The 27,721-nt window shown below is 31.2% G+C and overlaps 1 protein-coding gene across 1 annotated transcript; it reads left to right on the top strand.

Annotated features, from left to right (window-relative positions):
• Positions 1 to 2,621: 2,621 nt before the first annotated feature.
• On the top strand, positions 2,622 to 27,522 carry LOC111679746 (kinesin-like protein KIF12). The gene is made up of 10 exons (XM_046954998.1): positions 2,622 to 2,997; positions 18,993 to 19,164; positions 19,220 to 19,441; positions 19,504 to 19,644; positions 21,858 to 21,999; positions 25,061 to 25,297; positions 25,367 to 25,958; positions 26,833 to 26,950; positions 27,016 to 27,245; positions 27,320 to 27,522. Exons 1-10 carry the CDS (start codon positions 2,699 to 2,701, stop codon positions 27,330 to 27,332), a joined length of 2,166 nt encoding a protein of 721 aa, XP_046810954.1. The 5' UTR covers positions 2,622 to 2,698; the 3' UTR covers positions 27,333 to 27,522.
• Positions 27,523 to 27,721: the final 199 nt, after the last annotated feature.

Genomic DNA, 27,721 nt, shown 5'->3' with positions numbered 1-27,721 from the left:
TTAAATGTTAGTTTTTCATTATGTTTACTATAAAATATTTTCAGAGTCAAAATTCAATATATTAATGAATGGTCCGCTTTATTATTTTCCCGCCATTCTTGTTGAATGAATAGTTCATCTACAACTAATAAGGAATCACATAAGTGTAAGTTGCAACATAACCGTGTATTTCTCTTGCAACAATATACGAACTACTAATTGTTATTTCGTATAGTCGTGCTACGAATTTGTTTTTTTTTTTCTTCAAATTTTCACGATTGACATGCACGGACATGTCATGGGACAAGGTTATTAATGTTAAACAATAAATAATCCCAAAGTTAAAGAGAGCGAGAGTCGCACAGTGAATAAATGAATGAATCAATGACTCTCTAAAATGTATACAATAATTTTTCTGAAGTATTTAAATAACTTAACAGCGTACAGTGAAACAACACTATAATGAATAAGTTTTAGAGAGTGGAAGGAGAATGCCGTAATGAAAAGGGAATGTACAAGTGTCGATTTAGTTAAGATTTAGCTTATACATATGTAGGAGTTCAGAGTACATGCTGCTTGGGTATAAGTGGTGCCATGTGTACTACTTCAGTCAAAGCTTTGGAAACGTTGCTATATATTCCACCCATTGAAACATATTTAGGATATAGATGGGCGGCGCTTACATTACATTGGAAGGTTATACACAATCATTGGACGTGGACAGAATATGTGGGAAACTTTAAAACGCTGATCCCAGATAGAATGTCTTGTTCAAGCGAAAAACTAGAGCAAATACCAGCAGGAATCCGTTGTTACAAGGATGGCTCTAAGTTGGGGAGAGTGGAAGTGGGCCTGGGATTCTATATTGAAGACCCAGGGGCAGAAATATACCTCCGTTTATCTAATCATAACTCAAGCTTTCAGGGAGAAGTCCGAGCAATAACGGAATGTGTTAATTATATTATAATAAATATGGCGCCCACAGCCCTTAATATATTTACCGACAGCTAAGAGGCAATTGGGGCGATAGGGGTAAATCTAAGACCGTATTGGATTGCAAGAAAGCTTTAACTGAATACTCTCCCAGAGGTAGAGTTTAAATTATGAGGCCACTCGGGAGTAGTTGGCTTTAAAGGGAATAGAGCTCCAATTTGTTAACCCGACAAACGCAAAACCATTCGAAGCTACAAAAGCTGAACTAAAAATATAGGTGAGAGAATGCCATAAGACCTCTTGGAATAATGAAACAGTGGGTAGAACCACAAAGATCCTATGAGGTGATCCTGATAAGAATAAGACGAGAAATCTCCTCAAAATGTGCATGTCTGAAGTTAGTATGATGGTACGAATTCTGAGTGGACACACAGGATTACGAGCACATCTCTTCAAAATTGACCTTGAGGATTCTGACGACTGTAGAGCATGTGGAGAGGACAGTGAAACTCTGGTGCACCCGATCGCATACCGAAACAAAACAAATCTCTGAGATATGAATCTTAGATGAGAAACCTTACTAAATTCTGTTTGAATCTGTTGTTACAATGAAAAAACACATATACTTGCTAAGGAGGAAAATCGGGAAGAATAAACAACTCCTAGGTTAGTAATCTGAATGTGGCGTATGCGGATGACTTTATCTGTCATTGTCAAGCTTTCGTCGAAACATACCGAAAACAGAACACGACTAAATCTCTAAGATATTTATCTCTGATAAGAAAACTTGCTCTAGAGATTAATATATTTGCGACAGCTAGTAGACTACCGGGACGATATCTGCTGATAAGGATAAATTAAAAATTGCTTTGGACTTTAGGTAATCCATATTAGAACACTATTCTATTAGTAGGCTTTGCTTCACTTGGAGGATTAACGGTAATGAACAAACGAATATACTCCCTATGTAGGGAATTTGGGGGAGAAAAAACAATTCCGAGGTTAGTATGATGGTACGTATTCTGATTGTGGAGCATCTGTCTCTAAAAGTTTTTGTGACTTGGCTTGACGGGAGAAAGTGAAAAAAGTTGGCTCCAAAGAACACTGATTAGAAAATTCTAATGAACTACTCCAATGAGAATGAAATTCTGAACATTGGAGATTATTCCTTTCATATTAATTCATTTATTCATTAATTCATTTTATCCAAACATCACTGTATATAAACGACCACTATTAAATCCATAGTTATGGTCAACCCCGCAGTTATTAGGTGCTCAGGAGAGTTTTTATTAGAAAAATTACCATAAATCTCAATACGTTAAAAAGGACACGCACACACACATACACTAATATATAACAAAACTAGAAAAAAGGATATTAATATACTGACCATTTGTAGCGGGAAAATTAGTACGAGTTGACATTTTGTAAAGAGCACTACAAAAAAACTAGAAAACGGCGGTTAAATTTCAAAAAAAGAAAATAAAAAAAAAATACACAATTAATTGACAAACGAAAGACGGTCATTAAAATCCTCCCTCGTGGCATTTGAAATTAAAAAATCATACGTCATAATTACAACGCAATTCTCATGTAATTTACTAAAATAAATGTAACGGAACGTGAAAATGTGTTATTTTATTTTATTTTTTTTTTTAGTGTGAATTAAATATAATGTTAAATTAATGTATGAAACCATTTTAAACGATAAAAATGATGTAAATTTTTAATTGAAAAATTATTAAAAACAATTCGACTGCTAATAAAATATTGAAAAATAAAAATGGTTACTCGCGCCTCGAGTGTGCCACAGCTTAATAGCAGCGGTGGCAGTAGTAGTGGTAGTTATAAAGGTTCCAGTGGTGGGCGTGGTCGTCCCACCAACCAAAAGGGACGTCGTTCTACAGGTGGCAAATCGGTTACACCAAATTCTCGTAATCGTGATCAACAGCAACATGGTGCTATTGGACCACGTTCACGCAGTCTTATAAATGGTATGCGTCGTGTTAGTCCCCAAAAACAATCAGTGGGCAGTTCAGGTTCTAGAAATACTCCGGTTTTCTTACGTTCTCGAGAGAATGAGTAAGTAAAAAAAGAAATTCATTTAAATGCGTGTATTTGTATTTAACACGCAGTTCATTTACATACGAATAGAGTTTATAAATAATTAAATAAAAAACAAATGTCTTGAGTGGGGTTTTTTGGGGACTTGTTTTGAGTACATAATTTTATTAGTTTTTTTTCTTCTTAATTTCTATTTATAGTTAATTAACAAAATAGTTTGAAATCCTAAGTTTTCTTCAATTATTGGTTTTTATGTTTTATTTTTCTTTCTAAATGTTTTTCTACAAAAGCTCAATAAACTCTGTTTAGAACACGTGGATGTCCTTAAAATTTTTACACTTAGAGAATTTGTTTTTATATAAAGAAATACTTAAATACTTTTAAATTGCATACAAAAATGTTTTATAAGATTTGCTTTAAAGTGTATAGAAAAAAATACTTGACCGTTACTTTTTAAGTAAGTAAATTACTTAGTCAACGGTAATTATATGTTTTTGATGTTTTGTTTTCTTTTTTTAGTTTGTTTTTGTATTTAATTATATATTTATAAACTATTGGCTTTAAAATATACTGAAAATTAATTAATTAAAATCTACTAATACTTAGAAATTATAAAAGAACTTAATCGTGAGTTACTCTCATAATTTAACCGGACTTTAAACAATGATTGAGTTAAGAACTGTTCACTTTGTTAGTATTGCCAACTTTTCGGATAAAAACTAAACAAATGAACAGCTGTTTTTGCAAAATAAAACATTGTGTTATTTTGAAGGAAGATCAGGTTTGTGTTTGTTGTTTGGCTTCCCAACTAGCGTTTGGAAGTTTGTTGGATGATTAAGAAGACCGAAAAGTGATTAAAAAGTTGCGAGCTTAAAAAGAGATTCGGAAATGATCCAGATAAAGGGTTCATATAAGGGGTTTCATTTAAACGCTTAAGTTGGTGACGCACAATAATGTTGGTTCTATACCTTAAAGTATACCAATCGGCTCAGAATCATTTATTGAGTCGATTTAGCTATGATCATCAAACTACAGGTCGCAATTTTGAAGATAATTCAATGCAGTTTGGTACATGATCTTCTATTATCCCAGGGACGAATATCGGTCCATTATTTCACCTTGTCCCCATATAACTAAACCCCCGAATAGGGCTTGTAAACCTTTTAATCAAACTACAGGTCGCAGTTTTGGAGATAAATTAATAAAAATTGACACATGATCTTCTATGGTACGAAGCCTATTAAAAACGGTTAACATCGATCAATTTTTTCACCCAGTCCCCATACAACTGAACCCGAAAGTTCATGACTTAACTTCTACACTTAAGTGTCCACAGTTTTATTCAACAATAAATGGCTTAAGTATATCTGAGGCAATGTACAATTCAACTTAAATGTTTTTTTTATAAAAACTAATTCACATTTTACTTATTGTAACTGCTATAGAGTACTATATGGTCGGCCTCGCCTGTCTACTATTTCTTACTTGTTTCTTATTTGTTTGTAACAAACTTAAAAATGATTCAGAATAGGATCGAAAATTACTAAAATTTGATTCAAAGAAACGACCAGTATTTCGACTCACAAATCACTAAAAATAGATATAAAAATACATCGGTACTGATCTGAAGTGGAACTCATAAAATACTCCTTTAGAAAAGCCGCGAGTAGAGTACAACTTTCTGACGAATGTATGATTTATGATCGAAAATGGGCTCAATGTGATCAAAACTTCAGACGCTAGCTGGGTTTCTGTGCAGTTATATATTGTTTTCATCAACATAAAAATTACTTCCTGAGAATGACTTCAGACTTAGTGAAATTAAAAAGTCCCTCCTATGACAAGCGTGTGTTAAAATCATCACTTCTTTAAGTCTTTTTTCAGTACTTCTGGAGTAAATTCTAGTTCTTTTTCGCTTCTTTAGAAGTTCTTTTTTGTTTGCTGGGAAATCTTAAATTTTCGAAGAGTTTTAATGGTCTCCATCAGAGTAATAACGCTCTGAGTTTGAAATAGTCTCCATTAGGGTAAAAATTTTTGATTTTTAAAGGTCTTTCACAAAAGGTAAATAAAATTCACTTAGTGCTACTTTTGAAGTGGTGATAAATGTTATTCTTTTGGAAGTACTTCGCTTTATTTTTGCTGGGTTACTTAGTGTTTGTTTCCTGCTTCCTATCTGAAAATATGTATAAGATGAAGTGAAGGATTTCATTTAAACTAATAAAACATATTTTAAAATTAAAGTGACATTTTTATTGAAATAAGAATTCGGAAAATGATTTAGAAAAGGTTTTGTAATTGATTTGATTAATTAATTTAAAATAACGAAAGATATGTACATATGTATATAAAATAAAACCGTTAATCATTAATAATAAACAAATCCATTTCAAATGTCAAAAAAAAAACACCATATTACTTTTCAATATTGAATAATTTTTTTAACACATAATTAAACTGTATTAGAGCAACGATTTTATTGGTTAATATTTTCCAGGGAAATAAAATAAATGACTTCTATCCAGCTAAACAATTGGGAGAAATGCATACTATCTAAAAGAACTACCTCGATTATTTATAAAACTATTAGGTGGTTAATCCAAATACTCTTTCAAATAAGTGCTTACAAGGATAATAGTTTACACATAAATATGTACAAATATGTGAACATAAATATTTTCTTTTATATCTTTTTAATAACCCTTAATTGTTTCTTAATCGATCAATCGGTAGTTGTCTTCAAGTAAAATTGTTATTTTTATTATTTTTGTTTATTTACTTTCTATTTGTGTTATTTTAATATTATACTTTCGACATGTTTTTTTTCGATATTTTTCAGCTTTAATAAAATTAAATAAATAGAAAAAAATAATAAATAATAAAAAACAAAGAGTGGGACAATAATAACATGTAATTCCATATATGAATAATAACAATAATAATAATAATGATATGTAGTGAAAAGGCTTCCTATAATTTCGACTCCTACACTTTAGACAATGTCTGATGTTTTCTGACCTTTAAACATTCAAAATAATATTTTATGTAGACTTGCATACATTCATAAATTTCCACGAATTTGTCCAGCAGTTCGACAAAAGAGTCAATACATCCGAAAAAGACAGTGATTTCCCTTTACGTCGGCTCTATTTCGTCTTTCACCAGCTGTTCGACAGGACAATCCCAACTGACCACTTAACCTACCATTTGTGGTGGCTACTTTTCTTGCTATAAACCTGGGACATGGACGTTTTCTAGGATAGTGACTATTTACTTTTATTCTTGATGAATGGCCCAAAACATGCGAATCGGAGCCAACAGGTGGTAGGATATTAATGAAAATAAAGGTTAAAAATGTCAAGTGTCTCCTCTCTAGAATACTATGGAACATCAATGTGACGATTGATATAAATTTAAGTCAACCAGATGGTGATATATTAATAGAAAGTAACAATCATTTCTCCAAAAGATGGGTAAAATAACTATTTTCGGAAGTTCAATAAAACGAAAACAACTTTTAAGACTCTAATCTCTAGATTACTTAGAGACAGTAAAGAGACGATTGCCTCCGCTCTCGCTTACAAAGGGGCACTTAAGTGACGACTGTCTTCATTCTCGATTACAAAGAGTTTATTTGTGACGAAAGACCAAAAACATACGAATTGAAGTCAGCCAGGTGGTAAGATATTAATGGACCTAATATGTAAAAATTTCAAGTGTCTACTCTCTAGAATACTATGGGACAATAATGTGACAATTTTTGAGTCAACCAGATGGTGTCATATTAGTAGAAAGTAATAATCTTTTCTTCAAAAGATGGGTAAAATAGCTACTTTCGGAAGTACAACAAAAAAATGAAAAATGAAAATTTTAGCTTTGTAATGAGTCTTATTCTTATCAGGGGCACTTTGGAATCTTAGGACTTCAAATATCACAATTTAATCCATTGTATCAAAAGTTTGAAGTACACGAACACTAAGTAAAGGGCTGATCTTTATTCTACCGACTTTGTAGATGTGATCAATACATGACCTATAAAACCTGCTCTATTCACGCTTTAGATAACGATTGCGAAGTGCTTATGAAGAACTTGGCAATGATCTTCCCTCCAGTTTGAGCAATCTTGCAAATCCCCCTTTTTCTGTTTAACCAAAAGTTCACAATTAGCGGTTATAGAATCACATCTTTTTCAAATTTTTGGGAGAAATTCCATCAGATTTACCGGACTTTAATTGCTAAATAAGTCAAATTATCTTTTCAGATATCAGATATACAATGCACTGGATATCAATTATATACTTTGGCATTTGTCGTTGGTTTTACAGACAACATTATCATGTAATAGGCCTCCTATAACTTCCTTTGTTGATCTTTGGCATAGACCTTATCGTTCCTTAGAAATTTTATGTAGTGGTGGTTACAACCAGTAACACGTTAGAGGTCTTTGAATCAATTTGTTTCTCCGGCCTTTTGAACTTCTTTTGATAACTTCTTTTGATCTTCCTGTACACCCTTGCACTTCTCTTAACCTTTCGATTTTTCGTCTGATATTCATGCTGCACTTGCCGATTAGGTCGTGGAGTCTCAGAATCATTAAACCTACTCTAGCATTACCTTTTGGATTCCATTAGATTCCTACTACACCCTATTTCGCTTACAGACATTCTGATAAATATCAATATATAAGACCCAATGAACTGATATGAAACTATGTCCAGTTAATCAATTCAGTTCCTAAGTGGATAAGAAAACTTAAAGGAGACTTCATAAGTGTATAAATTATTGAATCTTTTTCTACTGAGACCTTCATACAGCCTTCAGCTTTAGACGAACTTCAGTAATAATCAAATGTCGATCATTAAACACTTCTCTTGTTTGCTATAATAGTCCCAAGCGTATATATATTTATGGTATAATATCATGTAAAAGTGAGCCTACTTGTACTTATTTGGGACAAACAATTTTGAATTGTTTAATATCTAATAACTCAATCAAATCCTCATCCCTTGATGAATATTCTTAATTTTCAAACAATTACATTTATATTAGTAATAAGAACTTAATGGTGTTTCATTTTGCTATGAAAAAACTATAATAAGTAATTATAAACATTAATAATTCGTTTTAATTAGAACCAGTAAATGCTAAATTATAAAAAAATATTAATTATTTTCGCGTCCTTTAACAAATTTAGATAACGTCCATCATTTTACTGTTAATCGAGACATGTAGAAGTGACACGCGTTATCGTAACTAAATTCTATAATTCCGTTTTATATACATAACGCATTTTTCAACGTTTGATTATCAGAAATAAGATCTTTATGGAAGCAATGATTTGTACCAATTCCTACACAATATGGAGGTTTAAAATTACTAGAAATACATCGGTTACAATAAAGCAGTCTAAAATTACGACCTCTGTAATATACTAAATTTTGCAGTATTTTTTGACAACGATAAAAGCCCGATACCACCAAAAAATTTCTAGTCTATAGTCTAGTCCATAGTCTAGGCTATAGTCGAGTATATAGTCTAGTCTATAGTCTAGTATATAGTCTAGTCTATAGTCTAGTCTATAGTCTAGTCTATAGTCTAGTCTATAGTCTAGTCTATAGTCTAGTCTATAGTCTAGTCTATAGTCTAGTCTATAGTCTAGTCTAGTCTATAGTCAAGTCTATAGTCAAGTCTATAGTCTTGTCTATAGTCTAGTCTATAGTCTAGTCTATAGTCTAGTCTATAGTCTAATCTATAGTCTAGTCTATACTAGACTATAGACTATAGTCTACTCTACAGTACTTTCCTTACAAACTTTTCTATTATTTTAGTATAATTTGGCCTCGTATTGTATAATGACAAAGTTGGCAACATTTTCAAAGAAATTATGAGTGTGAATTTTCTTTAAAAAAACCGTTTATATTTTATTTTCATTGTTGCCCTAAAAAACCCTTTTTTAAATATTTGCCAATCACAGCTGTCAACTAGTGCAAGTGTTAAGTTTAACTTTGTATCGACGTCAAAGTTGTTCACGAATCAAAATAATTTTAAAATGTAACGTATTGTAAAAGTGTCATGATGAAATGTTTGCCTTTAATTGAAAATAATGAAACGTTAATGCAATTTTTATTTACATTATATTTTACTTTATAAATCAACATGGTTAATACGGCCTATATGTAAAATGTATGTCGGTAATTTTATAAACAAAATCAACATGTGAAAAAAGCGGAAAATAGTTAAAATAGAATAATATAAAATATTATATGAAAAGAAAAATCAATAAAAATTTCATAAAGTATACAAATATTACGAAAAAAAAGACACGCGATTATTATATACATACATCCTTATGTATACATATAAACTTTGAATACTAACAAGAAGGGATTTGCGAAATTTTTTTATACCAAAACAGACCATCAATTTTAAAAATAATTAAAACTAATATTTAGTTTTGGCACTATTATTATAGATAGTAGTACTATAATTAAGGCGCGTTTATAATTGTGGATTCAAATATCTTAATCAATCTGTAACATATTCGTGGAATATGTGTCAATTTTTTAAACGAACTTGTTCGTTTTATAACTTTTGAAACGAGAGCAGGTCACTTAATCTGATCAAGTTAATATGTCAATTTTGCAATAACAATTCATTTTTAATTGTATTTTAAAAATAAGTTACAGAAATCTATTGCGAAATGCCTATAAGGACTTCCTGGCATTCTAGCTTCTATTCCAATACCCTATAGAGAAAAGTTTGATATACTCACATCGAGGAAATCTCTATATAAAGGTTGGATTTCCGATTCAAAACGGGGTTTTAAGTTTTAAGTTGACATTTAATTGCCAATTAATAACACAGTGTGGCAAAACAATAATAAAAAACAAAATGAGTGGAAATAAACTATTTTTCAAAAAGGTTCGAGTAGAACAAGAATGTTTTTGAAGTTTGGTAAACACCTTCAACACCCGGTAAGAACCCCTATTTTCGTAGTTTTAATAGATAGATAGATAGATAGATAGATAGATAGATAGATAGATAGATAGATAGATAGATAGATAGATAGATAGATAGATAGATAGATAGATAGATAGATAGATAGATAGATAGATAGATAGATAGATAGATAGATAGATAGATAGATAGATAGATAGATAGATAGATAGATAGATAGATAGATAGATAGATAGATAGATAGATAGATAGATAGATAGATAGATAGATAGATAGATAGATAGATAGTTAGGTAGGTAGTTAGTTAGTTAATTAGTTAGTTAGTTAGTTTACAAAAATGAGATGGTTTCATTACATATTGCGTTTAGACGATCCCATCCGTACTCTTCTACACAAAATTTTGACAGATCATATTATTTGTGTGATCGTGTAAAGCCAGCTTTAGTACTACTACTAAACGGATCATGTAGTCCAACAATGTATGCAGAGAATTCATTTTGCGATAACCTTAATGGATCGTGTACTTCTATCATATCTATAGAGAGCTACCAACCTACCGAAAGCACACTAGAATATAATAAATACCCGGAATAAATACAAAGGAACATGCATACATATGTATATATATTTGTATGTTTCTAATGGTCTGCAATATAAAGTGCTTTTTTAAGTTCAAACGTAGGAAATAGGACATAAACACTTTTAACTAAATTGCCTCAAACTAAACAAAACAATAATTTTTCATATAAAATTAGACAATTTGAATGTTCATGTTTTTGGTAATTTAGTATTTATTTAACCCATATACCAGTAAAATAATCCTTCAATAGTCAGTCTGTCTATCATTAGTGATTGTGTTATTGACATCCGTATAACGTGCCTGAATCAAACACTACCCACAACCACATAAAACATTATTGACAAAACAACAATTTTAGGCATACATTAGTCTATAGTTATTTAGTTTAGTTGTATTTCTTAAGAATAAAATAATAACGAAAATGAAAATGTTATAATCGGCAGAGCTGAATTTTTAATGCACTTTAGCTATAATAAGTTAATAGATTTGCTTCAATTCTGAATCATTTTCAATATTATTTGAATGTGGGACTGTGTGGTCAAGTAAAATTATTCGATAATAAGTTTTTACTTTCCAAATTAAGTTCAGACCAATATTTCTAAAATGTTGCAAGCAAATGAACTTACCCTGAATGTTGGTGTAGGGTACATCGATTAAGTAGACAATCCATCTTATTTTTATTTAGTACGTTTAACTAAAAGTGTGTGAACAATTTACATTCATTTGTTTCCTCTTCCATTAGACATTTTATGGATTTCCAACAATTTTAACAAATATTGTTTTCCCCCGTAATTTTAACATATTTTGTTTTTACTTTCACCCTCTTTTTAAAAATGATAAACGGTATTTTTTTACATTAATGATACAAATTCTCATTTATTTTGTTTTTTTTTATATTTTATTCTTTATAATAATTACCTTTCACAATTATTATTATTATAAATTGTAGTCGTGTTGTATTTACTTTTATATTGCGGAAGGGAAAGTTAAACTATTTCCCTATTTTGATGAACTGAACTTGTTCTAAAACTCCTTTTAAGAACAAAAGAAAATGTTAACAAAACAAAATGTACTTGAGATAACATCATATTTTATCTGTTTTAAATAACCCTTAGTGAAAATGGAATTGAAAATTTAAGACAAAACCCAAAAATTGTATCCTATATAGTTACAGGACGGACGACTTTCTACCGCAGTTGGAGGCGGGGCCGGTTTCCGTACATCTGTCACAGATATTCACAACATTTTTAGGATACCCAAACCAGGGAAACCTAACTATGAGACGCTTATCCTACCGACCGATAAGTCTTACACTCTTCCCACTTAAAACCTTGGAAATGATTGTAGATAGTGTGGTTATAATCAGTATATTAGTCAGTGTACCACACCTCCAATATAAGCAAAAAAAGGTACGATCGGGGGGAAACCGCCTTAAACGAAATTGTCCAATACATAGGTGAATCCTTTGATAGAAAACTGTTATTAACATCGAAGGCGAAAATCTGTCTTTTTACAAGAAAGAAGAATCAACAAGGCAGATCTTTGCAGGATATTACTTATAGTCATGAAATCGGGTCTTAGTCCTACTCTGACACATTGGCTTTATAAAAGTGTAATTAGACCGATTCTGGCTTATGCTTCAATAATATTGAACTAAAAGTATAATATGTAATTTGATATTGATATTTGATACACGGAGTTCAGTGTAAATGCTGGTATAAGTGGTAGCATGAATGTCAAGTGCTTTACATGAGTACCTGGCATAATGTAGACTTGAACAACAGTTTACCACCGCCCCTGAATCCTTCAATGAAGAACTCAGGTGGCAATTTTTGTACATGGATTGTGCCTCACTTTGTTGAAGTACTCGAACTATCGTTGCTTAACTTCCGAGATGTAAAAACATCACTACAACCACACAGATGGGATGGCCTCTGTTAATTCGGCAACAGCACCTAGAGACGTATCCGGTAGACCGAAGTACGAATCCATCAAATAAGCCTTTGTTCTTACTCGCCAGGACATACTGCGGTAATTCTGATATGAACAGAATATACTCCGAACATATCTGGACAAGGAAGGAAAATTCAATGGTATCATATATATGCAAGGGCTAAGCCAGGCAGTAGACTGTACCAATTTATAGTCCCGTCCAGACTGAGATCGGGGGAAACACCCCTTTTTCCACGGGATTGTAATAACACCAAGGTGGAGGTTTCATCAAGGTAACATGCCCCCGGGGAGAAAGTGGTGGCATGAGTAGTATATCAACCAACGCTCTGCAATCGTTTACATAATCACAACACAGTTTATATAATCACAACACAAGCTTCCAGACAGTAGTCCGGACGGAATAGGTAAATTGGACTAGAATAAATATGGTGTTCACAGGGCTAAATGTGTATTTTCCAACTGAGAATATGGTGTTCACAGGGCTAAACATGTATTTTCCGACTGAGAGAAGGTGATAAAGTTTTATTCGGTTATGCCGAATATTTTATACCTAAGATCAAAGCGTATGTCATAGAAGGAATGACATACGCTATAAAAATCAGGGTGATATTTGGAATTAATCTTACATCAATTACTCGTATTTGTTTCGAATTTCATTTCATATGTTGTGGAAGGGAGGATAGAGAGAGTAGTGTTTGTGTATATTTGGTTTAAGCCTTTTCACATCGAAAGTGACGGGGAATATGTCTGAAGGAAGTTTGTTCTACATACGAACAGTGCAGCTGAAGAATGAATATTCCCTGCAATGTGGTCTGCGGTTCACTGGCCAATCGACAACTATTCGTTGTGTTCTTGATGAGAGTTGTGTGCTGCGTAAAAATATACGAACGAGTTCCTTAATTTCCGAGGAACACATTTCATTGTAGTATCGATAGAACAGTGAAATATACCGCACGTTGCTTTAGTGAGTCAATAGAGTTGGATGTCCTACTGTCACCGATAAGTAGCTCCAATATAGGCTTCGAAGTTGTGTAAATAGTAAAAAGCTAACATGGAATGAAGTATGTCTTACACTGTTTCAGATAACCAAGATACTTAAATGCTTCTTTCGACACCGGTGTTTTTAGTCAATCGGGCATCGCACTGTATTTTACATCACCCAAATTAGATGGACCAACATTATCAGCCATGCGTTTTTTTTTTTTTGAAAACGACCTTTTTGGAGGTTACTGTCAATGAAATGAACCGATCAAACTATTAAAATAGCATGTCGGATCTCGCCTTCTGTCTTCTAGAAACTGATTTTAGCATATACAGGGATAGTCCCCTGGGGCTTGATAATTTTTCTCATGTTGATGTTATATTGTGGTATCAAATGTATCCTCCGCCTTTCCCTAGAATGATTTAACCTAAGGTCAACTCATATGAGTACCATATAATCTGGTATCAAGGAAATCGTTAGTCCACAGGGAAGATTTTTAGACTATGCCTTGTACCGGTTGGTTAAATTACTTTATTCTGGATAAGTTCGATACCAGATTAACTACAATTTGTTCTTTGTGTGTAACAAAAGTACTCGGCTTATTTAGTGGATTCGTAATTCGAAGAACGAATCCGTTACGTCTATAGGTGCTGTTGCAGAATCAACAGGGGTCATTCCACATGTGTAGTTATTAACGGAAATGATATTTCTGCATCTCGGATGTTAAGCAATGGTCAAGAGATTAGATAGTTCAAGTAATTGTGAATAAAATATATTTGTCCAATTCACATTTGGTGTTGTATGGTTGTATCGTAGTATGTCGTAATTTTTTATTATTGATTTCTTTTTGTTTCATAAAATTTTATTTGAAAAATTTTTATGACTTACAACGCTACAAGATTACAGCATCGATTGTGAATCGAACAATTATAAATTGAATTCCAGACTTTTTAAATGTTATCAAATACAAAATTTACATTAGATTTTAAAAATTCTTTAAAATTGTTATAAAAATATTTTATTTAAAGAATAGTTTCATTATTCATTTAATAAAAAATTCAATTTTGAACAGTTAATTAAAGAACTTGTTCTTTCATTACCATAAATAATAAATAATAACAATTTTTATAGAGACAATTTCTTGATAAGAAAGATAAATGTTCATTTCCTATAAAATTCTGAAAGAAAACTGAAAGTTGTTGTCATTGAATATACTATTTCGTTGTTTTCATTTCTTTTAGATAAAATCTCAAGAAATTGCTTTTATTTTAACATTTGACAGTTTGAATAATATGTTTTTGTTGTATTTAATCGATTTTGTCATTAATGTCTTTCTGGGCAAGGTCTTTAACAATTTCTTTTTCTTTTTTTTTTTTTTGTTAATATTATTTTCTTAACTTTTTGTATTTATTTATAATATCTGCAAATCATTGCACTAGTGATTATTATTAATTTATTTCAATAAATATTTATTTTTATAATAATATTGTCTGGTTTTGAATATGAACAGAGGCGACATTTTTATCCCCCGATTTAGTATTTTAGATGAAAACTTTAGATGAAATTATATGAAATTTTTCAAACTTATGTTAAATTTTAGTGTGAGCTAGAAATTGCGCTATAAGTGGTATATAAATATTTGATGTATCAAACACTTTAGCTTTGATTTTAGTCATTACTATGATTAATCTGTTCACATATACATGCATATAATATATATAATATAAATATGTGCTTTGTATACAAATTGTAAATGAAGTGTAAAATAATAGCGAAATATCATTAATTTATTCATGACCAGTTGAAAACCCTTAAAGTAATATGATTACAATACACATACATACATATTTATGTAAATATATATATTATGTGGACAAGACCTTTTCTTTCTCTACCTCCAGACAGTTTCTCTATTTATTCTATTAAACACCAACAAGTTAACATTAACATTTAAAAAAATTTGATATAAAAAGCAAAAAACTCAAACAAGACACGCAACTGAAAATCCAACAAATGTTATGACGGGAAGAGTTTTCTGACACTTTTTTTTTTTGGTGTGGAAAAACCTATACTACTACATATTAGAATCCCTGACGTCTGCACAAGTGTTTATTGTTTACTTGAGGTGTATGTGAGATTGTTTTAAATTGATTAGCGAGAACATTAGTCTGGATTTAATGGTCAATATTATTAACATTGAATGAATTTGCATAGACGTTAGAGAATTTTAGAAAAAGCTACTTAATGGGGTTTTAAAGTTGCAGCAAAAAGTCGGCTTTTCGAAACATTATACTTTTCATAAAAAATCCAAAATAAACAATTAAATGTTTTATATTCGGCTGTGCCGAAACGTATATACCCTTCACCATGATGTGTTAAAAGTACCAAAAAGTCCCCTTGAATATGTTCTCTTTTATTCCAGGTCCTACATGCTTAATTTTATGTTTCTAGCCAATAACAACATTAGACTTTAGTCGTAACTTTGCTTTGTTTTTATAAACAAGCATGTACAATCCAGCAATAAAAAAAACTTCCAAAGAAGCAAAAATGAAGTAGAATTTACTCCATGGACGTACTGAAAAAGACCTGAAAAGGTAATGATTTTAACACAGGCTTGTCATAGGAGGGATGTACTTTTTTTGATTCCAAATTCACTACATCTGAAGTCATTCTCATTAAGTAATTTTTATGTTCTTTTTTTGGAAGTTGTTAGGAAGTGAAATTGTATTATAATAGAATACAATTGATTGGACTCAAATAATATTACATTCATAAATTATCAATAAACTCCAAAATAAAATTGGTTTAATTTAAAAATTTCAATACAATTTCAATATACGTTCAATTTGAAAAAATTGGATTCTTTTCGCTTCTTTGGAAGCCAATAAACATCACTTCCACAGAAGGTAAACAAATTCACTTTGTACTACTTTTGAAGATAATCTTCATTCTTTGGTTAAATCTGGTTTAAGACATGTTTCGTGTTTTTTAGTTATCAGTAAAGTTACTTATTATCTTAGTTTAAAAGAGTGTAATTGGCAAATTAAACCCCAGTTATAAGTGAGAACACACAATCAACAAAAACAATAAAATAATGAATTCGGAAGAAGAAAAACTTAATATTCAATTTCTTTTATCGATATTCTGATTTCTTTTATAGATATAATTACTATTTTAAATGTTTATTTACATATTTCTTTAAAAATTTTACATTTTACAAAAGTAATATTTGCACAAAACAGCTGTTCATTGTTTATGTTTTTGACTGAAAAGTTGACAATACTAAGTTAACTGATCCTAAATCCATAGCTGAAAAACACAATCATCGGTTAAAGTCCGCAAGTTTAGTTAGTTAGTTAGTTAGTTAGTTAGTTAGTTAGTTAGTTAGTTAGTTATTTAGTTAGTAAGTTAGTTAGTTAGTTAGTTAGTTAGTTAATTAGTTAGTTAGTTATTTAGTTAGTTAGTTACCAATCATGAGAAAAAAGGGAACTGAATGAATTATTTTTCAGTGTTCAGAAACTCATTTTCCTGAACGTAATTCCTAAGAATCTTCCAATCAGTGTTTGTCAGGAATGTTATTTCCGGAATAACATCACTTCCAAGATACTTGGATCTAACTTCGACAAATGCCTGGCAGTGGCAAAGAAAGTGCTCCAGAGTTTCACTGTCCTCTGCACATGCTCTAAATACGTAGAGCATGTGGAGAGGACGCACGTCCAATTTTACATAAATGTGCTCGTAATCCTGTGTGTCCACTCAGAATACGTTATATCATACTAACTTCAGACTTGCTCATTTTGAGAAGATTTTTCGACTTGCTCTCATCAGGGTCACCCTATAGGATTTTCGTGGTTCTACCCACTGTTTCATTATTCCAAGAGGTCTTATGTGATTCTCTCAACCATATTTTTAGTTCAGTTTTTGTTGCGTCAAATGGTTTTGCGTTTGTCAGGTTGACTGCCTCGAGCTCCCTTCCCTTTAAAGCTATAACATTCGCTCTTTCGTTACCGACTACTCCCGAGTGAACCTTACCTCTGGGATAGTATTTAGTTAAAGCTTCCTTACAATCCAATACGGTTAGATTTAGTCTCCTGATATCTCCCTGATTACCTTCTGGCTGTCGGTAAATATATTAAGCGCTGTTGTCGCCATATTTATTCTAATCCAATTTACGCATTCCGTTATTGCTCGTAATACTGCCTGCAAGCTTGTGTTATGATTTAATAAACGGTGGTATATTTCTGCTTCTGGATCATCAATATAGAACTCCAGCTCCACGTTATCCCCCAATTTAGAGCCATCCGTGTAACAACGGATTCCTACTGGTGTTTGCTCTAATGTTCTGCTTGACCAAGACATTCTATCTGGAACTAGCGTTTCAAAGTTTCCGACATATTCTATGTCTGGTATACGATCAGGCACGTCCGATGATTGTATATCACCTTCCCATGTGTCCAGTATACATTGATGACGTGTCCTATAACCGCTAAAGTAAAGAGCCGTTCGGTTGTAAGCGCCGCCTCATATCTTAAATACGTTTCAATGGGTGGAATATCTAGCAACGTTCCCAGAGCCTTGGTTGAAGTAGTACACATGTCACTACTTATACCCAAGCCGCATGTACCCTGAACTCCCTGTAGTAGTTTGATATTACACTTTTTGTCCAAAGCAGTCCACCAGATTATTGAAGCATAAGCTAGAATAGGTCTAATTACACTTTTATGAAGCCAATTTGTCATAGTAGAATAAAAACCCCATTTCATGCCTATAGTTCTCCTACATATCGCTCGGCACCGATGTGCTTTGTTGATCCTATCCTCTACGTGGTTAACTTTATCTGTCGCTGGTATCTTTTTGAAAGACAGATTTGTGGTGTCTCCATTTTTATTTTCGGTCGAGGATTACACCTAAGTACTTAACTTTGTCTGTCGCTGGTATCTTCTTGCCCAGGAAGCAAGGTTCGGTATACGTAGAAATTTTTGTCTTTCTTGTGAAAGACAGATTTGTGAAAAGACAGATTTAGTTAGTAAGTTAGTTTGTTAGTTAATTACGGAATTACTTTATGTAGTATGCCCTAATGTCGATAACACCGCTAACATTTGGGAATTTTCGCTTACATGCTTCAGTTGTTCATATCATGAGACCCAAACAAAAGTCTAAATGCGATTTTCTAATTTAGCAAACAAATATTCCATGAATAATTTACTCCCGCACGAAGGTTGTTTATATATTTGGTAATGGAAAAACAGTGACAGGGATTCTCAAACATTACAAAACGTCAAAACATACAAATAAGCACAAAAGCATAACTACTTTAAGCAAGAATTTGACATTGCAGAACCACTGCCTTATAATTCGGCAATTGGTCAAGGGTGTTAAATTTCCATATTTTAACTGTTTTAGGAATATTTATGAATTAAAAACACCAAGACATTTTTCATATGAAAAAATCTCAAGTTCAAGTTAAAGTTAATAATTTCACAAGAATACGAAAACTCAAGGATTTAAACCGAAATTAATTATGTTTAATTTGACTTTAAATAGAATTGGCAGTGCGGATACTTTGGAAATAGTGGCGTCAAAATCTACTGGCAGTGAACCCTCAACGCCCGAAGACAATATCAATGTGGTGGTGAGAGTAAGACCCCTAAATGAAAAAGAAAAACGTGATAGACATGGTTCTATACTACAATTTCCGGGAAATGGCCAAATTATAGTAAGTTTGAAATGTCCATAACTTTATTCTAAACTTTACAACTGTTTCATTACAGATTGAAAGTCACGATTCAGCCAAAAGTCGTAATCGTGAAAGTGTGCGCGTTTTTACCTATAATGTGGTCTTTGAACCTGGTGCTACTCAGGAGGATATACTCGATTACTCGGGTATTAAACGTATTATTGAAATGGCAATTGAGGGTTTCAGTTGTACAGCATTTTGTTATGGCCAAACCGGTTCTGGTAAAACACATACACTAACCGGACCTCCCGATTTGGTAAGTTTTAAAGTTTTTAATATTTATTGTTGAATTTTTTATTTATTTTAATTATTTAATAGTTTATTGGTAAACCAAATCCTAAAGATCGCCGGCATGGTCTTATCTTCCGTTCGTTTTTGTACCTCTTCCTACTGATCAAAAATCGCCAAGATATATCATACGTTTTGAAGGCATCATTTATGGAAATCTACAATGAACGGGTGAGTAGTAATTTGAACAATAGAATTTTAAAGATTCCATACATAACATCCTCCTGTTTTCTTAAATAAGAATCATTTTTTTAGAGAAGAATTATCAAAATCGAGTCTAAATAACCTAAGATAGATTTTCTTTAGAAAACAGATCAGAATCTGGGTCACATTAACCTTATGAATTGTTTAGAATCTGAGCTGGGTTTACTTTAGAAGTTTACTTTACAAAATAGACCAGAATCTGGTCAAGATTGTCTATAGAAAATAGCTCTGATCTGATCCCGATTTTCTTAGAAACTGAGCCAAATTTTCTTCATTAAATTTTTAGTATCTTGGCTATATCTTCTTTAAAATTTAATTAGAATCTAGTCTATATTTTCTTTAGTAAGATATTCTTAAGAAAATAGTTCGATTCTTATCCAGACTTTCTTTGGAAAGTGTTCAAAATCTGAGTCCCTTTTTCGTTGGAAATCTGCATAGATTCTTTGCCAAATGTTGTCAAAATATCGGCTAGTTTTTTTTTTAGAAATGGCCCAAGAATTAGGGTTCTATAAATCGACTTTCGAATAATCGAACTTTTTGTCGAATTGACTTTTTGTCGAAAAAAGTCGATTGGAAATAAAAATCAAAAAAAGTCTAAAATATTCAAATAATCCGAAAAAGTCGAAATAAGTAGGAAAAAGTCGAAATAGTCGAAAAGTCGGAAATAGTCAAAAAGTCTGTTATTGTCGAAAAGTCGAAAATAGACGGAAAAAGTCGAAAAAAGTTATAAATAGTCAAACTGTCGAGAATTGTTAAAAATCAATAATAGTCGGAAAAGTAGAAAATCGTCGACAAGTCTGAAATGGTCGAAAAGTCGAAAAAAGTCGGAAATAGTCAAAAAGTCTGTTATTGTCGAAAAGTCGAAAATAGACGGAAATAGTCGAAAAAAGTTATAAATAGTCAAACTGTCGAGAATTGTTGAAAATCAAAAATAGTCGGAAAAAGTAGAAAATCGTCGACAAGTCTGAAATGGTCGAAAAATCGAAAAAAGTCGGAAATAGTCAAAAATTCTGTTATTGTCGAAAAGTCGAAAATAGACAGAAAAAGTCGAAAATAGTCGAAAAAAAATCGGAAAAAATCGAAAAAAGTTGAAAAGTCTAAAAGAGTTGAATAGTCGAAAAGTCGACTATTTACAAAATACTAAGAGTCAAAAAGTCCTAAAGTCGACTTTTAACTAACTGAAAAAAAAGTCGAAAAATCGACTTTGCAAAAAGTCGAAAAGTAGACTTTGCAAAAAGTCGAAAAGTAGACTTTTACCAAAATGCAAAAAGTCGAAAAGTTGACTTTAAATTAAATTAAATATTTAAAAAGTATTCTATGTAAAATCAATATTTCTTCTTTCATGTAATTTTTAACAGCTCACGCCAGAGTTTTTTAAATATTTTCCTATAAAAGTACATTGACCCTATAATCAAAATTAAATTATTTCTTTGTTGAATTAGTATAATTAAATTCTTTAACTAATAATTTGTTTAACTTTATTAAAACAATTTCAAGGTTACAGTTTAATATTTTACCAATAAATTTAAAAAAATGTATTACTAGAAACTTAAATTTTCCGTCAGACCCGACCACCATTGTTCCCATTACGTTAAGTTTACATTAAAGCATATTGTGCCAAAAAATAAGGAATTCGATATTACAACGATTATTTGTTTAAAACAAATTTGCGTGGAATTTTAAATTATCTAACAATTTTTTTTATTTACTTACGAAAGACACGCCTTAATTATTTGCATGTCGTTGCAAGTGGAGCAGGAATGAAAATTAACAAAAAAAGTTTAAAAGTAGTTAACTAAAAATTGAGGAAAATTCAATCAAAGCAGACAAATTGTCAATATCAAAAGTGTCCCTTTAACTGTCTGTCAGCAAGAAGAAAGACCAATGGAAATGGAAATTGAAATATTTTAGGTTAATGCGGTCAATTTAATTAATTTAATGTTTATTGATTCAAATTCAATTAGTTGTGTAATGACTTTGAGAATTGTAAAGTTGTATGCTTAAGGGAGTGTGATAAATTTGTAATTCATATGACATTTTTAATGTGTAGCCATTTGAAAAATCATTATTTTCGGTTTTATCGTCATTATATTGCGATATAACTTTAACGATTTCAAATATAAATTTTGCAGTCAGTTAATTATGTTTTCACTATGGAAATAATATATTTTTTTTAACAGGTTATCGATTTACTTAACCCTGGTTCGGCTCGTAAACCTCTCTCAGTACGATGGTCCAAAAAGTCGGGAGGTTTCTTTGTGGAAAATCTTTTTACAGTGGACTGCGAAGAGTTAGATGATTTATTGGCGGTATTGGAAGAAGGTAAGTTGAACTAGCAAACTAACTAGCTATCTATCTATCTATCTATCTATATATCTATCTATCTATCTATCTATCTATCTATCTATCTATCTATCTATCTATCTATATATATATATATATCTATCTATCTATCTATCTATCTAACTAACTAACTAAATAATTAACTAACTTACTAACTAACTAACTAACTAACTAACTAAATAACTAACTAACTAACTAACTAACTAACTAACTATCTATCTATCTATCTATCTATCTATCTATCTATCTATCTATCTATCTATCTATCTATCTATTATCTAACTAACTAACTAATAACTTTAGTTCGTTAGTTTTATATTAGTTAGCTAGTTTTATTTTATACAAAACATCGTTTGTTTGGAACACTAATAGAACTAGATTCGTCAAATTTTTCACGAAGTACTTCAATTATTGTCTGAATATCTTGAGGAAAAGGAGTGCCCAAAAGGAGCGATAGAAACCTAAGTTTCTACACATTTGATGCAACAGCAACAAAATACCTTGATATTTTAGTACGGGAACAACTTCCCAAAGTATAAAGAGGATTCACTTTTCATTCACATTAAAATTGTCTTTTGCGAAAGTGAGGGGAAAAGTCTTTTGCTCCTCACGCTTTTGTATACTCTGTGCCGACTTATTGCAAAAGCACAAAGTATACACAGGTGTCACTTTTGACGTTTAAAAAAGTCAAATACCAACTTTTGTTTGATTTTGAAATTGTTTGGTAAACAAATCGTTTTGTGCAAAAGAGAGGGAAATATTTTATTGCTTGTGATGCCTATCACTTGCCTTTGACAAAAGCTTACAACCATGAGAGTACGGGAGCAGACATTTTGTTTGTTTTTGAAAAAAATTCCAATTGCATTTCAGAACTTATATATGAAAATTCAGTTATTGTTGAGGTTATATTATATACGCGAAATGTAGTCTAAATAACAAAGCCTTTTTAGTAGTTCTCGGACTTGCATTAATTCCTTTGTATAATAGGTTCAGAGAGTAGACAGATCAAGCCGAAAACCAATCACCTTGATGAGCTATATTGAGAATGAAGCTAATTACAACTTTTAAAACTAATTTTTGTTTCTCTCTATAGGTAAAAAGTTAGTCGATTGTTGACACCTGTTTATTCATGTCATTACAAGCTGTTGTAAGTTTATAAGCATTTATAAACCGGTCATTATAGTAAAAAGGGATTACATTTTACTGACCTATAAAAATGTTCATGTGTTGCATTTAATACAATAAAAAACTTAAATTTTATAATAAAACTTTTATTACTCAATACCTAACAATTATTTACTTAATTTAATGTATATTTACACTTGAAGAATTTTATTAGCAATAACAACTAAAATTTTTTAATAAATTTTGTTAAGAGATTTTTGCACTGAATTAATTATATAAAATTATTTAATTTGTTTAAAGTAAAAATTAGTTAAAGCTAAACGAACTTAATAAGTATAAATATATAAATAATATTTGTGTGTGTAATAGCAACACATTTCAATTTTACACAATATTACACCTCTACAACGTTTTACAGCAGTTGTATTCATAAAAAGTAACTTAGTTTAGCATTAATTTATCAATTTGAAACTAATACATAGTCATTTATGAATTTTGTCCTATAAATGTTTAATAACTCTATTTTGTTTTGAATACAATTGTAAAATGGCAAAGCGTTTATTACATGACAAGACATTTTAATTGAAAAACTAGAAGGCCCCAAAGGATTTTTTGAATTATTACAAACAATTAACAATTAGGGTTATTAATATTGTACCTATTATATCTTTATTATTGCTATATCATTTTCAATACTTTACAGGTAGAAATTATGAAATTAAAAAAAAAAAACTATAAAATTTACTTTATATTATATATACTCATCTGTTTTGCATGTTTTTACGATAAGTCGTTTCGCTAATAAAATTTCATATATTTGTTAGTATTTCTGATTACATCCAGCAAAACTGACAATCACGGGAACAGACATATATGGTGTAGGGTTCTATTAATCGACTTTCGAATAATCGAGCAATCGACATTTTGTCTAAGTCGACTATTTTGTTCCAAAAAAGTCGATAACTCGACTATCGTCTGGGAAAATATCGTAAAGCCGACTTTGAAAATAAAAATCGGAAAAAGTCGGAAAAAGACAGATAGTCGAAAATAGTCAAAAATGTCGGAAAAAGTCAAAAATATTCGAAAAGTCGGAAAAAGTCGAAAATTTAGAAAAAGTCGAAAATAGTCGAAAAGTCGAAAATAGTGAAAAAGTAGGAAAAAGTTAAAAAAGTCGCAAAATGTCGAAAATTGTCGTAAAAAGTCTAAAATTGTCGAAAAGTAGAAAAAAGACAAACAAGTCAACAATCGAAAATAGTTGAAAATCGAAAAAAAGTCGGAAAAAGGTGAAAATCGTCAATAAGTCTGAAATAGTCAAAAAGTTGAAAATAGTCGAAAAAAGTCAGAAAAGTCGAAAAAAGTCGGAAAAGTCGAAAAAAAGTCGACTATTTTCAAAATACTGAAAGTCGACTTTTAATTAACTGAAAAGTCGAAAAATCAACTTTGCATAAAATGCAAAATATAAATTAACGTATTCTAATTATAATTGAGCATTTTAGTCCCTAGATGAAAATAGTCTTGTAACAAAACTCGTTGAAATAGCTGCTATTGTTTCTGAAACAAACTAATGAAAAATGGGTAATAATCATAATACATTTTGGGTTCTTTACGAATTCTGCTTATATCTCAGAATGCAGGTTTAATAAAATTATTGAAGTTTAGAATCTCGCGGATATCTGAAGTCCACTGTTAACTAATTTCAATATACATGTGGACAAATAAATAGATACGCTTAAATCGACTCCGTTACAAAAAGGAGTCACATATACTTTATAAGGTGGTAAAACTATACTATAGGCATTACAGACGTTATGGCAAATTTGTATTTAATCCTTTCACGAAGGTTTATAACATACGAAGTTAGCATCAATTATGGACCAAGAAGTCGAATATTAATTCAACATTCTAATTATTTTAGGAATGCGCAACAGAGCTGTGGGATCTCATGCCATGAATGATCATTCCTCCCGATCCCACACTATACTAACGGTGCACATAATATCCGAACAGCAAACTGATGGTGGAGTATTTTTATCGAAACATGGTAAAATCAATTTTGTAGATCTAGCTGGAAGTGAACTCACTAAGAAAACAATGAGCGAGGGAAAAACTTTAGAGGAAGCCAATAATATCAATAAAAGTTTAATGGTATTGGGTAAGTTTAGATACGAAATCTCAAATCGAAATCTTTATATATAACTAATATATATTAACTTACCTATAGGTTACTGTATTGCCTCACTAAGCGATAGTAAAAAACGTTTTGGTCACATACCCTATCGAGACAGTCAATTGACCAAATTACTAGCCGATAGTTTGGCCGGTAATGGTGTTACTCTTATGATAGCTTGTGTCTCACCGGCCCAATATAATTATGCTGAAACTTTGAATACCTTACGTTATGCATCGCGTGCCAAGCGCATACGTACTAAACCAGTCATTATGATGGATCCAAGAGAAGCTCTGATACTTAGTCTCAAGCGTGATGTTCAATCTTTACAAATGGAGAATGAACATTTAAAAGCCGCCTTGAATTTACATCACAATTCGATTAAAGAAGTTGGTATTGAGGGTTCAGAAATGGTGGAAATTCCTACAGATCATGGTGGTGTTATACCGAAGGTAGATTTGGAACGTTTGCCAGAACTGGATGGCAGTGAATTGGCGGAATTGGTGAAATTGTATATGCAAGAAAATGAGGCTTTAAGGCAAGAGAACAATCATTTGTTTACGGTGCGTGAGACTATACTCAGGGATCAGGAGATAGTGTGTCGAGAAAATGAACGTTTACTTAAGAAACTGGAGGATGTTAACAAGTAAGTTTAGGTTTTAAGGGAAGAGAGACAGGCGGAAGGTGAGAGTAGTTTTGAGGGCTGATGAATGAAACAATTTTAATTTATTACCTTAGGACATTTTCTGATACACTTCAAGGATAAACTAGATCTTATTCAAAATTTTATAACCCTCAAATGTAAGGTAAATTAAAGATCACTATGATCAGGTTCAAGTTTTTTGATAGATGGATAGAACCTCAAATAAACTAAATCTCAGTAAAAAACAGGCCGACCAAAGTCTACTTTTCTGAAGTCAACTTCGAGCTACGTTGAATCCGAAACTGGCTTTTTATCCGAATTTTTCCATTACAACTGGGATTCGACATATATTTTTGGACCTTTTTGAGACGATACAACAGCACCTTTACTTTATTTATATTGTAGGCCATATGACAGGCTTAACATCTGATATTTCTTCTTAGAGATATCTTCAATTTCTTAGGAATGTATTACTTGTCTGAGTCTGAGACCTTCTTTAATTCTGTTGCCGTAACTGAACCATTCATATCCTAAATTAAGCCCTTAAGATACTTTCCCTCCGTAACGCAGCAAAGAAATCACTTACTTAAATTGTTAACTGGCTCATTGTTCCATTTTCAAAATTTCTCGTTTTAGATCGAGACTAGAGAATGAGAATAATGGGCTGGAGTAATAAAATTGGCAAAAGTAGAATGTCGAAACGAGGGATAAAACAAAACGCACAAAAATTATACCAAATAATTAAATGTGAAATTAGTGTTGTGATTTTCTTGTGAATTTTTTTTTGATGTTTTTATTAAAATCAAATAAAAAAAATAATCTAGTTATAGATCTTAAGCAATAATAACTGTTTTCTATTCGTATTTAAATTTTAAAGAGTTTGTGTTCGTTCTCCTCTAATACCTGCCAGGCCAGCAATGTCATCGGGTTCGGGCAGTGAAACAGCAGGAACTGAAATTTGGACTAATCCACAGGACTCGCAGACAGATGAAGAGGTATGTATATCAGATATAACTTTATTTATCAAATATTTTAATATAAAAATTTTCTAAAATTCCAGAATCCTCCCAACCTACAAGGCCGCATTTCGGAAAACAATGAAAAACGTTCACATGAAGAACAGCGTGAAATCGATCAGCAACGTATTGCTCGTAATATTTTGGAAATGGCCAATAATTTTCCCAAAATTCTTATGGAAGAAAAGAAGGAAGAAAAAAATAACCAAGAGACAAATGATCAAAATACAGTACAAGTTGATTTGCATTCTCCCAACAATGGCTTAATGCCAGAGTAAGTTCCTCTATCAAGTTTTTTATAAATTTTTATAAAATATATAAATTTTAATTATTTGATTTCCTTTGCAGCATGTTAATTTAAACACCTCAACGAGAAGGGATCAAATAAAAATTGTTATCACAAAAAAATAGTTTATAGTTTTATAAGTGGTTTCAATTTTTTTATAAAAACACATTTTATATAATTAAGAGTTGATTGATTAAAGTTTACATACATATGAAACAATATTTTTATGACGCGCAATGATTATATATTAGTATAATATATTTAAAATGGCTTTTAAAGTTTAGTTTAAATAAAGAAATTAAACAATTTTTATTACAAAATGCTTTTTATTTAGTATAAAGATCAGTGTGATTAATTTAAGGGCGAGTTTTTCTGATAAAGATAATTTTCATTCTTTGGTTAAACCTGGTTTAATATATGTTTTATGTTTTTTCAGTTATCAGTAAAGTTACTTAGGGCGGGTT

Source organism: Lucilia cuprina, chromosome 6 (assembly GCF_022045245.1).
Source record: "Lucilia cuprina isolate Lc7/37 chromosome 6, ASM2204524v1, whole genome shotgun sequence".
Lineage (NCBI taxonomy): Eukaryota > Metazoa > Arthropoda > Insecta > Diptera > Calliphoridae > Lucilia > Lucilia cuprina.
The sequence above is the reverse complement of the archived record's forward strand: the minus strand, read 5'-3'. Positions and strand labels throughout refer to the sequence as shown.